Source organism: Telmatherina bonti, assembly GCF_933228915.1.
Source record: "Telmatherina bonti genome assembly, chromosome: 3".
Lineage (NCBI taxonomy): Eukaryota > Metazoa > Chordata > Actinopteri > Atheriniformes > Telmatherinidae > Telmatherina > Telmatherina bonti.
The window spans coordinates 25,459,292-25,470,636 of record NC_136621.1 but is presented as its reverse complement, the minus strand read 5'-3'; the positions used below and the strand labels follow the sequence as shown (position 1 = coordinate 25,470,636).

At 39.8% G+C, this 11,345-nt stretch overlaps 1 protein-coding gene across 1 annotated transcript in view; it reads left to right on the top strand.

Annotated features, from left to right (window-relative positions):
• Positions 1-5,924: 5,924 nt before the first annotated feature.
• The window catches only part of LOC306774736 (protein sidekick-1-like), a gene marked incomplete at its 3' end in the record, with an annotated part of 268,973 nt that continues 263,552 nt past the window's right edge, over positions 5,925-11,345 (top strand). Inside the window, exon 1 of the mRNA XM_079264893.1 lies at positions 5,925-5,955. Coding sequence (XP_079121019.1) covers positions 5,940-5,955 — 16 coding nt within the window. The 5' untranslated portion in view covers positions 5,925-5,939. The remainder of the gene's footprint in view (positions 5,956-11,345) is intronic.

The following is an 11,345-nucleotide window of genomic DNA, read 5'->3' as shown; positions in this document are numbered from 1 at the left end:
CAGGTAATTGGAAGCTAAATTGGCTTCAAAATTAAACCATGTAAGCACTCAGAGTGTGTATTGGAACCAGATAGCCCACAATGTGATTTGGTTGTGTGTATGTGTGTGTGGGCGCAATTCTGCTGAGAGACAGTTGAGGAAATATATATACATGAATGACTAATAGGAACTGGACATGTTACAAAACAAGCCCAATGCTATGCAAAATTAATATCCTAAGAAATTACTCCAAACTGCTCCAGGGGTTATTTCAAAACAATCTGTTTTATTAAAGCTGACATTTATTAAAAGTTAGTTTTATTAGCTGTTCGCCATTAGTGTATGCTATTATGAATTCTTGGTAAGCACCAAGTGTGTGCAAAACAAGGACCAGACTGTTACGGGTAAATCTTCACTTAAGTAACAGAAAATAGCCATGAAATATAAATAAAGATTTACTGATCATGATTTTCTTCAGCTTTTCATTACATGTCAGACCAGTTGAATAGTTGTTTAAATAACTGTTTGGGACTGGTTATGTGATAACATGTTACAGACCATGTTAGAATGCAAGCTTGAGAACCATTGACAGGTCTGCAGAAACTTAACATGTGACCCTTGAGCTTAAAATGTTTTGTTGAAAGTTACAATTTTAGCTGTTGGTTTGGATCTGTTTATTTAATTATTCATTCATTTTCCACACCACTTAGTCCAGTTCAGGGTTGCAAAGGGCTAGAGCCTATCCCAGCAATTAGCAAGGGACACCCTGGATAGGTCACCAGTTCATTGTAGAGCCAACCCAGAGAGATACTCACTATTAGGGAGAATTTAAAGTGACCAATTAACCTAACCTGCATGTCTTTGGAGGCAGGATGATGCCAGAGAACCCAGGTAGAACTTACACAAACGCAGGGAGAACAGGGAAACTCCACTCAAAAAGGCAACCATTTGAAAGCCTCCCTAGGCTTAAACCAGTGACCTGTTTGCTGTGAGGACACAGTGCTAATCACCACACCACTGTGCCATCATGTTGTGACATGACTGATTGGTGCATGATGCCATTTGCATTTGCAACAAGGCAACAGGGGCAGGTCTGCAGAAGCTGAACACATGGACCGCTGAGCTTAAAATATTTAGTTGAAGATTAAAATTCAACTGTTGCTTGGGATCTGTTTTTATATATTTTTTTAATATCATTGAATGTACATGTATCTTGAAAAGTGTTAAAAATATTTTAATATATTTTTGTCTTAAACAAAGACATGTTTAAAAAAAAGTTGGCTTTACAAATGTTTTTATTGATCCATGTATAAAATTACTACACACTGCTAAGATCATTTGTTTCACATTTATGAGCATTTTATTGATCATGGACAGCCTCTACAGTAAAGAATACATAATCTTGAAATACATACATCTTGAAATTTTGAATTTTGAGACATCAGTATTGACATTCATTCATTCATTCATTTTCCGAACCGCTTATTCCAATTCAGGGTCGCGGGGAAGCTGGAGCCTATCCCAGCTGGCTTTGGGCGACAGGCAGGGTACACCCTGGACAGCTCGCCAGTCCATCGCAGGCAGTATTGACATGTTTTAAAAAAAAAAAAAAACTTGCTTGGACTGGCAGTCTGTCCAGTGCGTGCCCTGTCTTTTGCCTTGTAGCTGCTGGGATAGGCTCCAGTCCCCCAGGTATAGATAACAGATTGATGGTTGGATGGATTAAATAATATTTATTCTATGAAGCTATTCTATGAAATATAACTTAATCTATGAAATAAACATCAAACTAATCAATGAAACACTATACTAATAAAATTAAACGAATTTCTGGATGAAAACATATAGCATCTGTTTAGTGATGATATGTCTCCAGGTTACAAAAACAAAGTAAACAATAGTAAAATAATATACTGGATAAAATATCCTAATCACATTAAATCTTGGTTCTGTGGTTTCCAGCTTTGGGGTGAGTTGTTCCTTTCCATTAATAGTCATTGAGCGATTATGGGTGTATCTGATATGAATAACTGTAATAACCTTTTCTTCTGAATATTCTTTTTTAAAAGGTTTTATCAAATACTATTGAGCCTGATACACCAGAGGGTAAAATATGAAGAATGCACTACCTTGAACATTTTTCTTTTTTGAATTTTCAGCTCTTTTTCAATTTATGATTTTGGTCAGCTCCTCAGAATTTTTCTCCTGCAGCTAAAAGTGTTAGAATGCTGCTTAAATTAATTCACATAACATTACTGTAATATCCATGACCCACCTGGACGGAAACTGGGCAGATAGTGCATACCTACAAATGAGACAGCTTTATAAGAGATATGGGTTTTAGGAATAGCAGCTCTAAGAAGAAGTCCCGGACAGCTTGAAGAGAGGTAAAGCTTAAGTTAGAGGGAACCAGTGGCAACATCATATTTAGAAGACTTTAATACATTTCATTTCAGAAATACATTGCTCAGACTCAAAGCAATAAATGAGAAAAAGAAGACTATCAAGAGGAAAGTCAAGCTCACAAACAAAAGAAATCAAGTCTAAGAAAGAAAGTCCAAAAAAACAGTGATTTCTAAACTGGTTTGAAGGTTGTGAATATAGTCATGGTATCATAGCAACTGGCAGACGTCCAACATGTAGAAGCAGTTTGTCACTACCTACAAACATGTTGCCACACGCCTGGTTTTGAAAGGGAGATGGGTGACTAAGGGGGTGGGCAAGGAGGCCAAGAGCCAATGAAATAAAGCCCATAGAGAGAGCAGAGTTGGCAGAACAGGTCACCAGGTGTGCAGCTTTATAAATTATTTAGCATCCTTTAACTTATGAAAACAATCCCAGAGGAGACCAAAAGAAAAAGTTTTGTTTTTATGTGGCCAATAAAACAAAGACCCAACAGGTAGATGGATTACGAGCACTAAAAAGCAGCAGAGCTTGCTGCTACATCAGGTTATCTGTCAGGTTATCTTTTACACACACTAGAGCACAATTACTATGTTAGATCAAAGCTGACACCTTTCTTCCATCATCTGCAGATTTAATAACAGCTCAAGAAAAACACTGAAAACATGAATCCCTGTTAAAGTTTTGAGTCTTTACTGATCAAATTATCTGCAATTAAACTGTTCTTATTTGTTCAAAAGCTCTTTATTTTTACAGTATTTTAATCTTCAGACATTGCTTTTTTTTTTATTTTTTATTTTTTTTTTAGCTATCTTCTTTGTAGCAGGACAATGTTTTTTTCTGTTTTTTTTTTCTTTTCTTTTCAAGACCTCAGCTGAGTTCGAAAAGGTATGTTAACTCTTTTCTTTTTTAGATAGATTTCAGTTGTGTTCTTGCATTTGTGAGTACAGCAATCCCACTGGGCTCTCAGCAAAATTAGGCTGAAAAACCAATGGTGTTTGAAATAAACTTAAAAGAAACTTGATATTTAACTTTTGTTAATAACAAGTGAAGACTGTCTATTGATGACTGAAGATAAACCTTTTTAAATGAATAAATAGAGAAATTATACTGGTAAAAAATACAACATTATTCTATCCTTCCTTGTGTTTTGTATTGAAGCATTTGCATACTTTATGTTAATTGGCTCATTTGTTGATATTTCCCAATAACTCGTTTTACACATATTCATTCTGGATTGAGAAACTGAAATATGTTCAATTATGACTTGAAAAACTTGAAGTTTGGCTCAGCAGATTGAGCAGTTTTCTCATCAAAAGTCCAAGCAACATCATGGTTACTTTGATAAAACACTGCATTTGAAACCAATTGCCAAACAACCCTCGATAGGAAGATAAATGGATAAACTGGAGTGAGGGTGCTTGAGGGGAGTGCATTCAGAACACTTAGAGACATGGGGAGACTATTTGGACACTCTGGGGATGGAAAGGTTGTCTCAGAGGATTTATTCAGGCAATAAAAGATAAGGTCACTGTGTTGTAGGCTTTAATATTAATGTGCCATTTAACGACCCTCACCATGGAAGAAACTAGGTTATCAGTAGTACTAAGATATAGCCCCAGGCAGTTATTTTGTTATGTGCGTGACTGAACTGCCAGTAGTATAGGCTACTCAGAGTTTCTCCTTCAGTCAAATACATAATCTTTAGCCAAATAATACCGCTGTAGTTAATTTATTTCTCAGGAGTAAGCAGGGTAAAAATATTCCCTCGGTCGACTCCATTTATTTCTGACTTGTTCTAACTTTAGTAAACTATTTTTGAGGGGGGAAAAAATCGCACACACCACTCTCTGGGAGAATGAGGGGCTTTGGGGGCGCCGTAAACTAAGGTCTCGTTGCCGTCACTTTGCCCCGCCTCCTGATTTAGACTGTCCAATAAAATAAAAAGAAGTAACCGGTTTGACCAATCAGCAAGGATGGATGATAGTGAATGGAAGTTTAGTTTTGAGTTTGGAATACGCTGAGGGAGGCACAAGACGGAGAGTTTACTAATGCTGTGCAAGTAATAGTAGTTCTAAAAGTATATCTAAGTCTACATGTTTCCTTTTATAAATAACTTTTAAACGCACAGGCTATTCAAGAAAGAGCCCTATCTCTCCCCGAACCGTGTCGAGGAGAGGAGGGTGGCAGGTGTTCAGTTGAGGAAGACGCATCGTCTCAGACGGCTCCCAAAGCCTCAACAGGGAGCCGAAACGGAAGAAACCAGGCTCTTATTTAAAAGCGCTTATCTTTTTCAAAAGCAAGTTGAGGGGATGAACACTTCGTAAGTACTAATAATAAAACGTTTTTTGTTTTTTATTCGTGGTTTAGGCTACTCTGGTGACTGTTATCGGTGACTGTTGAGGACTGGACAAAAAGCGAAAGGCTCCCGGTGTCGCAGCACCAGCAATGAGAGGATCATTTGTAACGACTTTACTTCACAACCATCCCCTTTTTTTTTGGCTTCTTGTACCTCTCTTTCAACAGTGGATTCACGCAATGGTAGAAGACTATCGGCTGCTGGCGTGAAACTTGTAATACGTTCATTTTTATTTTAACCTGTTGGGTCTTTATTTCCATGTTAATGCGAGTTATCACGCACAGCAAGGCATATTAGTTATTAGTTGGTTAAAAGTTAAATAGGATATTTGAGTTGTTCCCAGATATCCCAATACAGTCATTTTATTTCAAAATCTGTCCACACTTCTGGAAAAGACTCGAGGGGGGCTGTGTAATTTGTTTGCATACCAAATCCCGGGTTATTCACAGATTCAATTAGTGGATTGATTTTTTTTTTTTTTTTTTTTTTTTTTTTAAAGAGCATGCTCTCATAGAGGCGAATCACTGATGGATCATTTCCATGTTTTATCGCCTCTCTGCTAATGCTACCACTGTCCAAACAGATGAATGATCCACGGGGCAAATCCCTGGTGAAGACATCAAAACAAGGGCGGATTTGAGGTCGATCTGCGAATAAGCAGATAAAGTCTCAAACACACTCAGATTTATTATTTTTTTCACCCCCTTCTGATCAATCCAAATGGAAATGAGGCACCATAGGTCACACACGGACTCCGCAGCCGCAGCTGTAGATTACTTCTCCGCTCTACTGTGAAACACCGGGGGAAAGTGTGTTTCTGCTGCTTGTCGCTTCCCCCTCATCGCCTGTCCACTTCTGGCCGTGGGAGCTGCATTCAGAGCGGGGAGCTTGTCAGCAGCGACAGCGGTGAACTCCTGGAGCTCTGGTCTTCGCTTCACAGTGAAAACACCGGCCAGCTGCTGAAGACCGATCTATTCCCATTCCGGCACAGGGCTGCCCGAGAGAGTTACAGAAGCAGAAGCAGAGCTTTGTCCCGCTCTTGTGCAGGATGAAAGCGGAAAGTAGCCACGAAGGATCCCCGGAGCATGTGGAGGGACACGCGTGGAGCCGGCAGATGATGTGGAGGACCGGGACGGCCCGTAGTGGGAGCCGCAGTCTGCTTCTTCTCCTCCTGCTCCTGCTCGGCAGCAGCTGCCACATGTTGCACGGTCAAGGTGAGATCTGCACTCCCACCAGTCCTGGGATTTGAATGTAACATGATGCAGAAATATGTTTATTTTCTAATATATATAGTTAAATTTATGTGAGAGATTGTAGAATGGCTACATGCTAGTTAATCTATAAATCATTGTTTTAATTGTGATGCATTGTAGGATTAAGGTAATGAGGGAGTGTGTATGTTGGGAGGGGGGTTAGTGCTACAGTTTCCAGGCTCTGATAATCCTTCTTTTCCTTGGTGACCTGCTTGGCTACAGCCTTAATTTGGCACCAGAGCACATAAATACACAAACAGTTAGTCTCAAGCAGGCTGACACAGGATAATATTTTTTATTTGTTCCCTATTAGTCCACTGTTGACCATGCAGCAATGGCAGGTGCCAGTAGGTATGGTCTGTAAATGTAAAGGCTACTGTGTGAGGTAAATGTTGCAAATGCAAAGTAGGAAATGATTAGAAAAATGTAACACAATTTTCTGATCACAATATTGCCATATTGTCTGGGCTTGTGTGCTTTTGTGTTGCTGTGACGGAGGGAAACGGTGATGGATTGTTTCTGTTTTGTAAATGAGTGTAAGTTTCTCAGTATGTCTGCATGTACCTCATGGGAGCTTGCCAGAGTGGCAAAACAAAAGCCCAGAAAAGGTCAGGCTGGGTGTTGACACACACTTTTCTTTGGGTCACAGATGGCGTTGTGGGCAGCATGTGAAGCTGAGACTTTGGGGTTGTGTGGAGGAGGGGGGTCTCAGGAATGTCTGTGCACGTCTGCGTGAGTGAGAAGTGGGGGTGCGCTGTATTGGGCAGCATGGAGAAAATGTAAGCTGTTTAAGTACAGGAAAGTGTCGGCGTGAGTGTAAGCACAGAGAGGAGCAATGGTGAGTGAAAGAACGTCACGAGGTGAAGGAGGAGGAGGTGTAATGAGGAGGTAAAGAGCGAAAGGGGAGAGGTAGGGAAAGGCGGCGAGATGAAAAACTGTGGAGGGGCTGCGGGGGGAATGCGGTGCATCGTGCTTGTCACTCACAAAGCTGTGTCTGCAGTTCAATCGATGATGACGGTATGACAACACCTCTGTGTGTGTCAAAAGTTGCTCTCCTCTTTTGCTTTTCCCACTTGTCACACACTTCTTTTCCCTCCCTCCTCCTCTCCCCCCTTAACTTCCCCCCCTCCTGTGGCTGCAGAGTCAGCTCCTTCAATCCTCCCATTAATGTCAAGGTTTCACCACCAGCGCCCAACTTACCACACCCCCACTTTTCCCACCCTCCGGCTCCCCCAGCTGTCTCTGCTGCTGGGGTAGGGGGTGAATTGAAAATTAGTCAAACGGATTTGGGACAATGCTGGTTGTGGTGGAAGGGGTGTTGGGATTATTGATTTGATAAGCTGTGCCAAGTGGTCAATCAAAGGCTGTAGATTTTTCAGGTCCCGACCCCCTCCATCTAGCATTTATTAGGATGTTTTATTTTAGGAGGAAAAGGATGAAATTCATAAGGCAAGGTTGATCCCTGATCTCTTCCTGGCTTTCTGTATCCCTCTCAACCTCTTCCCCTTCTGCCCCTCTCTGCCTCTTTTACTCTCTCTCTCTCCTTTTCTCAGTCAATCGATGCCCACACCCCTCCTCATAAATGTGAGGGTTTATATGAGCCAACTCTCGTCTCTGGGACCACATTTAAATAAGCTCATCGATCTTTCATTTTAGAGTTTAAGTGACGGCAGCATTTTACTGTCTCTCTTCTCTTCTTCTTCTTCCTCCTTCTTTCCTCCACCTCTCATCCCCTCACCTCTCCACCCTCCCCTTCTTTATTCATAACTTATCCCTTGGCTCCCCCACTGCCTCCCTGTCACTGAGTGGGTTCTGCTCCACAGCTGTTTGACTTATTCACATTTCCAGCATGAATTCAGACTGTGCCTTATTCTCGACTTCATATTCTGAGTGAAGTCAAGGATGGGTCACAGTCAGTGTCTTTCAAAATGCCACTCATATTTTACATCACTTAGAGACATTGTCCAAAATTCATCGTTGGTTTTAATATTGCAGTTAAATGATCAGAAGCTTAGAAACCAGCCTTGTTTTAATATGGCCACCATGCATAACACAGTTTTTAAACATTAAAAAAAAAACCTCTGAAAAATAGCTTGAAATACTTGAAAATGTAAGAAGGATGAATCACAAGGGTCCCCAGGATTCAACAAAGCTGTCCTCGGAGCCTTTAGTTTTCATAACATATGGTGAAAGATTCTTCCTGATTGGTTGGGATTATATTAATAATGGTGTGGAGACAAAATTGAATAAAAAAAGTACCACTAGTTGATATTTTTTCTAATCTTTCCCAAGGTAATTGCATCCAGATGTAGCTGCACAACCCTGATTGTTAAACAATTTGTGCTTTTACGCATTTTTAAAAGACGAGGGTCTCGATTTCACCGAACTGCAGTTTCTTCTCATGAATAATGAAGTTACTCCCTACTTCAAGTAGTCCAAGAGGAAACTTTCACTGCTGACCCACTTTGTTGATCTATCAGAGTGTGATCAAGTCCGATATGACTCATACCATTGGCTCTACTCAGCCTGAGCTTGGTGTTGATTGGCCCACTGGGCATGCTTAAGTGAATTGAGGTCAAAGATTGGACATTTGGATGGTTGTCTGTGGACTGAGAAAGTTTCTACACTTGATGGCAAAGCCTAAATCAAATCGACGAGCGTGCAGTTTTACATTGCTCATATACACAACACACAAAAATCCCCTTCTCTTTCATCAGTGTCAAACTGTTAAAGCGGATGTGGAAATTAGTTTAACCATGACATAATCATAATGAGGAGTATCTAAATTAGAAGCCTCATCTAACTGATTATCTTTGTCCATGTAGCACAACCTTATAACGACTTCCACCTTTCTGACACTTGTATTAAACTTCCCGCCTATCTGTCTCACCATACTGTGTCAGTATTTTCTTGTAGCCTCTTAAAATATATATATAAAAAAGGAAGAGTTTTAGGTCCTTTTTTCAGCCCTCATTACTGTAGATTTTAATATCTAGATGTATGTCATGTATTTTACATTGAGTATGTGGTACTAGTTACAAAAGACATATGTACCGAGCTGCAACGACTTTCCATACTTCCGAATAAATCATATCAGCTATCATAAAGCCTGGCAGTCATTTAGTAAGGCCAGTGTTATGAATTACAACCTAGACTGTGTTTGTGTCCTGTAAGGTGGTGACAATAATCTGGTCAGTGCCTTCTAATATTAATGTTATGAATAACATTACTATGCAACTACTCTGAGGCCATTTGAATGGGTTTGCATGTTTTGGCTGCTCTGATTTATCTCAATTTGCTCAATGGAGCAAATTATGGAGTAAATTCATGCCAATGGCAAAAGCAATTTAAACTATCTCTTTGACTTCTTCACCACAGAAACTGGTGAAACATAGTTTAAATTGTTGTCATATGTGTGCTTGCCCCAAATATTGCATAATATACCAAAAGGTACAAGGATACCCTGCTTGTAAAATCTGTGCTATTTCTCATTTTATTACTATTGATACTTTCCAATGATTTACATTGTTGTGCCACAGAAGGGGGAAGTATGTGTATATACAGCACTCGGCTTCCACTCCCTGCAGGTACAATTGGTGTGCGTTTCTCCTCTCTGCTTCCTGCAGCTCTCTCAGTGAGATGGCATTTCTGAAACTCCCAGAGTGCTGTCAACAGTTGCTCGCTGTTTTGGATAAAGCCAAATACACAAAAAACAGTGGCATTATTTCACTTAGATAACTGGTTGTGAGGCAAGCCAACTAACTGTGAAATGCTCAATTGTAAAACATGATCATGAGCTGCATAGACAGAGACAGTCTGCAGAATCAGCTCAACAAAGCATGTTGCTGACAGATATGCTGACTTGTATAATGGAGAATACAACGAATGACAGATGAGATGTGATGGTTAACATAATTACATTGTACAAAATATATGCCAATCAGTGTGAATTATTTGTTTACTAGTAAGCTTTATTAACCATTAGAGATAATGCAACACAGACTAAAATGAGCAGCATACAAGTATGCAGATAAATTGCTAGAGATAAGTTAATAATATAACTTGTATAGAGAAATATACAAGATAGATGCATTTAATTTAGAAAGAACAAAATATATTTTTAGATAAATATATAATTCTGGGAGAAATCTCCCCGAGTTTGCCTTTAAAATGTCACCATAGTGTTCCTCAGATTTTCACAAAGGCTATAACACAGTCCTTGATGTAGAGATGCTTACTGAGATTTCTTGTAGTGTCACAAGATAAAAGAATATCTTTTAATAGGAAAGACTAAGATTACATTATTTACACTGAAGATCTCACAGTCACTATAGCTGTCAGATGGCCAGTGCAAAGAACCTTAAAATTGTCATTTGTTTTCTTCCTTTTGTTTAAGTTTTTGTCTATATTGGACAAAAAGACAAGAACATCAACAAACATCTGGTTTTTCACTCAAGTGAGAAAATGTAAAAGCAGCCCTGCTGTAGTTTCAGGTATTTTATCTGCTACAGTTTCATTTAGCAAGGATCCAAACGTAAAATCCAAGCAGACATGGTCATTTTTTTGCCGAGTGTGCTCCACACAGGGGTTTAGGTGTGAGCATAACCCCAAAATAACTTTTAAAAACACATTTTTACTGTATGCAGTGTGTCACACAAAGACTCAGACACAGAGAGAAGTATAAAAGGAGACGTGATCAATCAATTTCACTTGTCTACAAGGCAGCTGGCAGCTCACTTTCAGTCCAGGTGTGTAGGACTGATGCCTGTGGTCCAATCAATAGTAATAGACGATGTCTCAGAAAGTCATGCTTCATAGAAATTGTGGAAAAGTATTCGCCTGTAGGTTAGTCAAAAAATATCCTTTCCTGTTGTACTCGCTTACGGGTTGTTCCTGGTAGGAAATAATACTTACTGGTCGAAACTCCCGTTGTGTGAGTATGTGCATAGCTCACAGCACTCTGAAGGTTGCCGGAAAATAGAGCATTACAGGAGTCAGTCCTGCAGGTAGTGAAAAGGTCTCTGCATTGGCTTTAGAGAAAAATGGTCGCATTCTTCCCAGTGACAGGATGCATTCATTAGATTATATGAAATAGTTTCTAAATGCAGCGATAGGTATTCACTCTTGTTGTACACAAACATGCAATTAATCCCATGAGATGTGTTGTGTGGTGTGTTGTGTGCATTTATGTGCGTGTATTTGTTGAGAAAGAGAGAGAAAAATGGAGAAGGCTGTGTGTGCATCTGTGTGGGATAGTGAGGTAGGCTGATAGATGTCAGGTAAGTCAGGTCTAAAAGGAAGTGAGGTCCCTGGTCGACTCCCTTATTTCCTGTCTGTCAGGAGGAACAAAT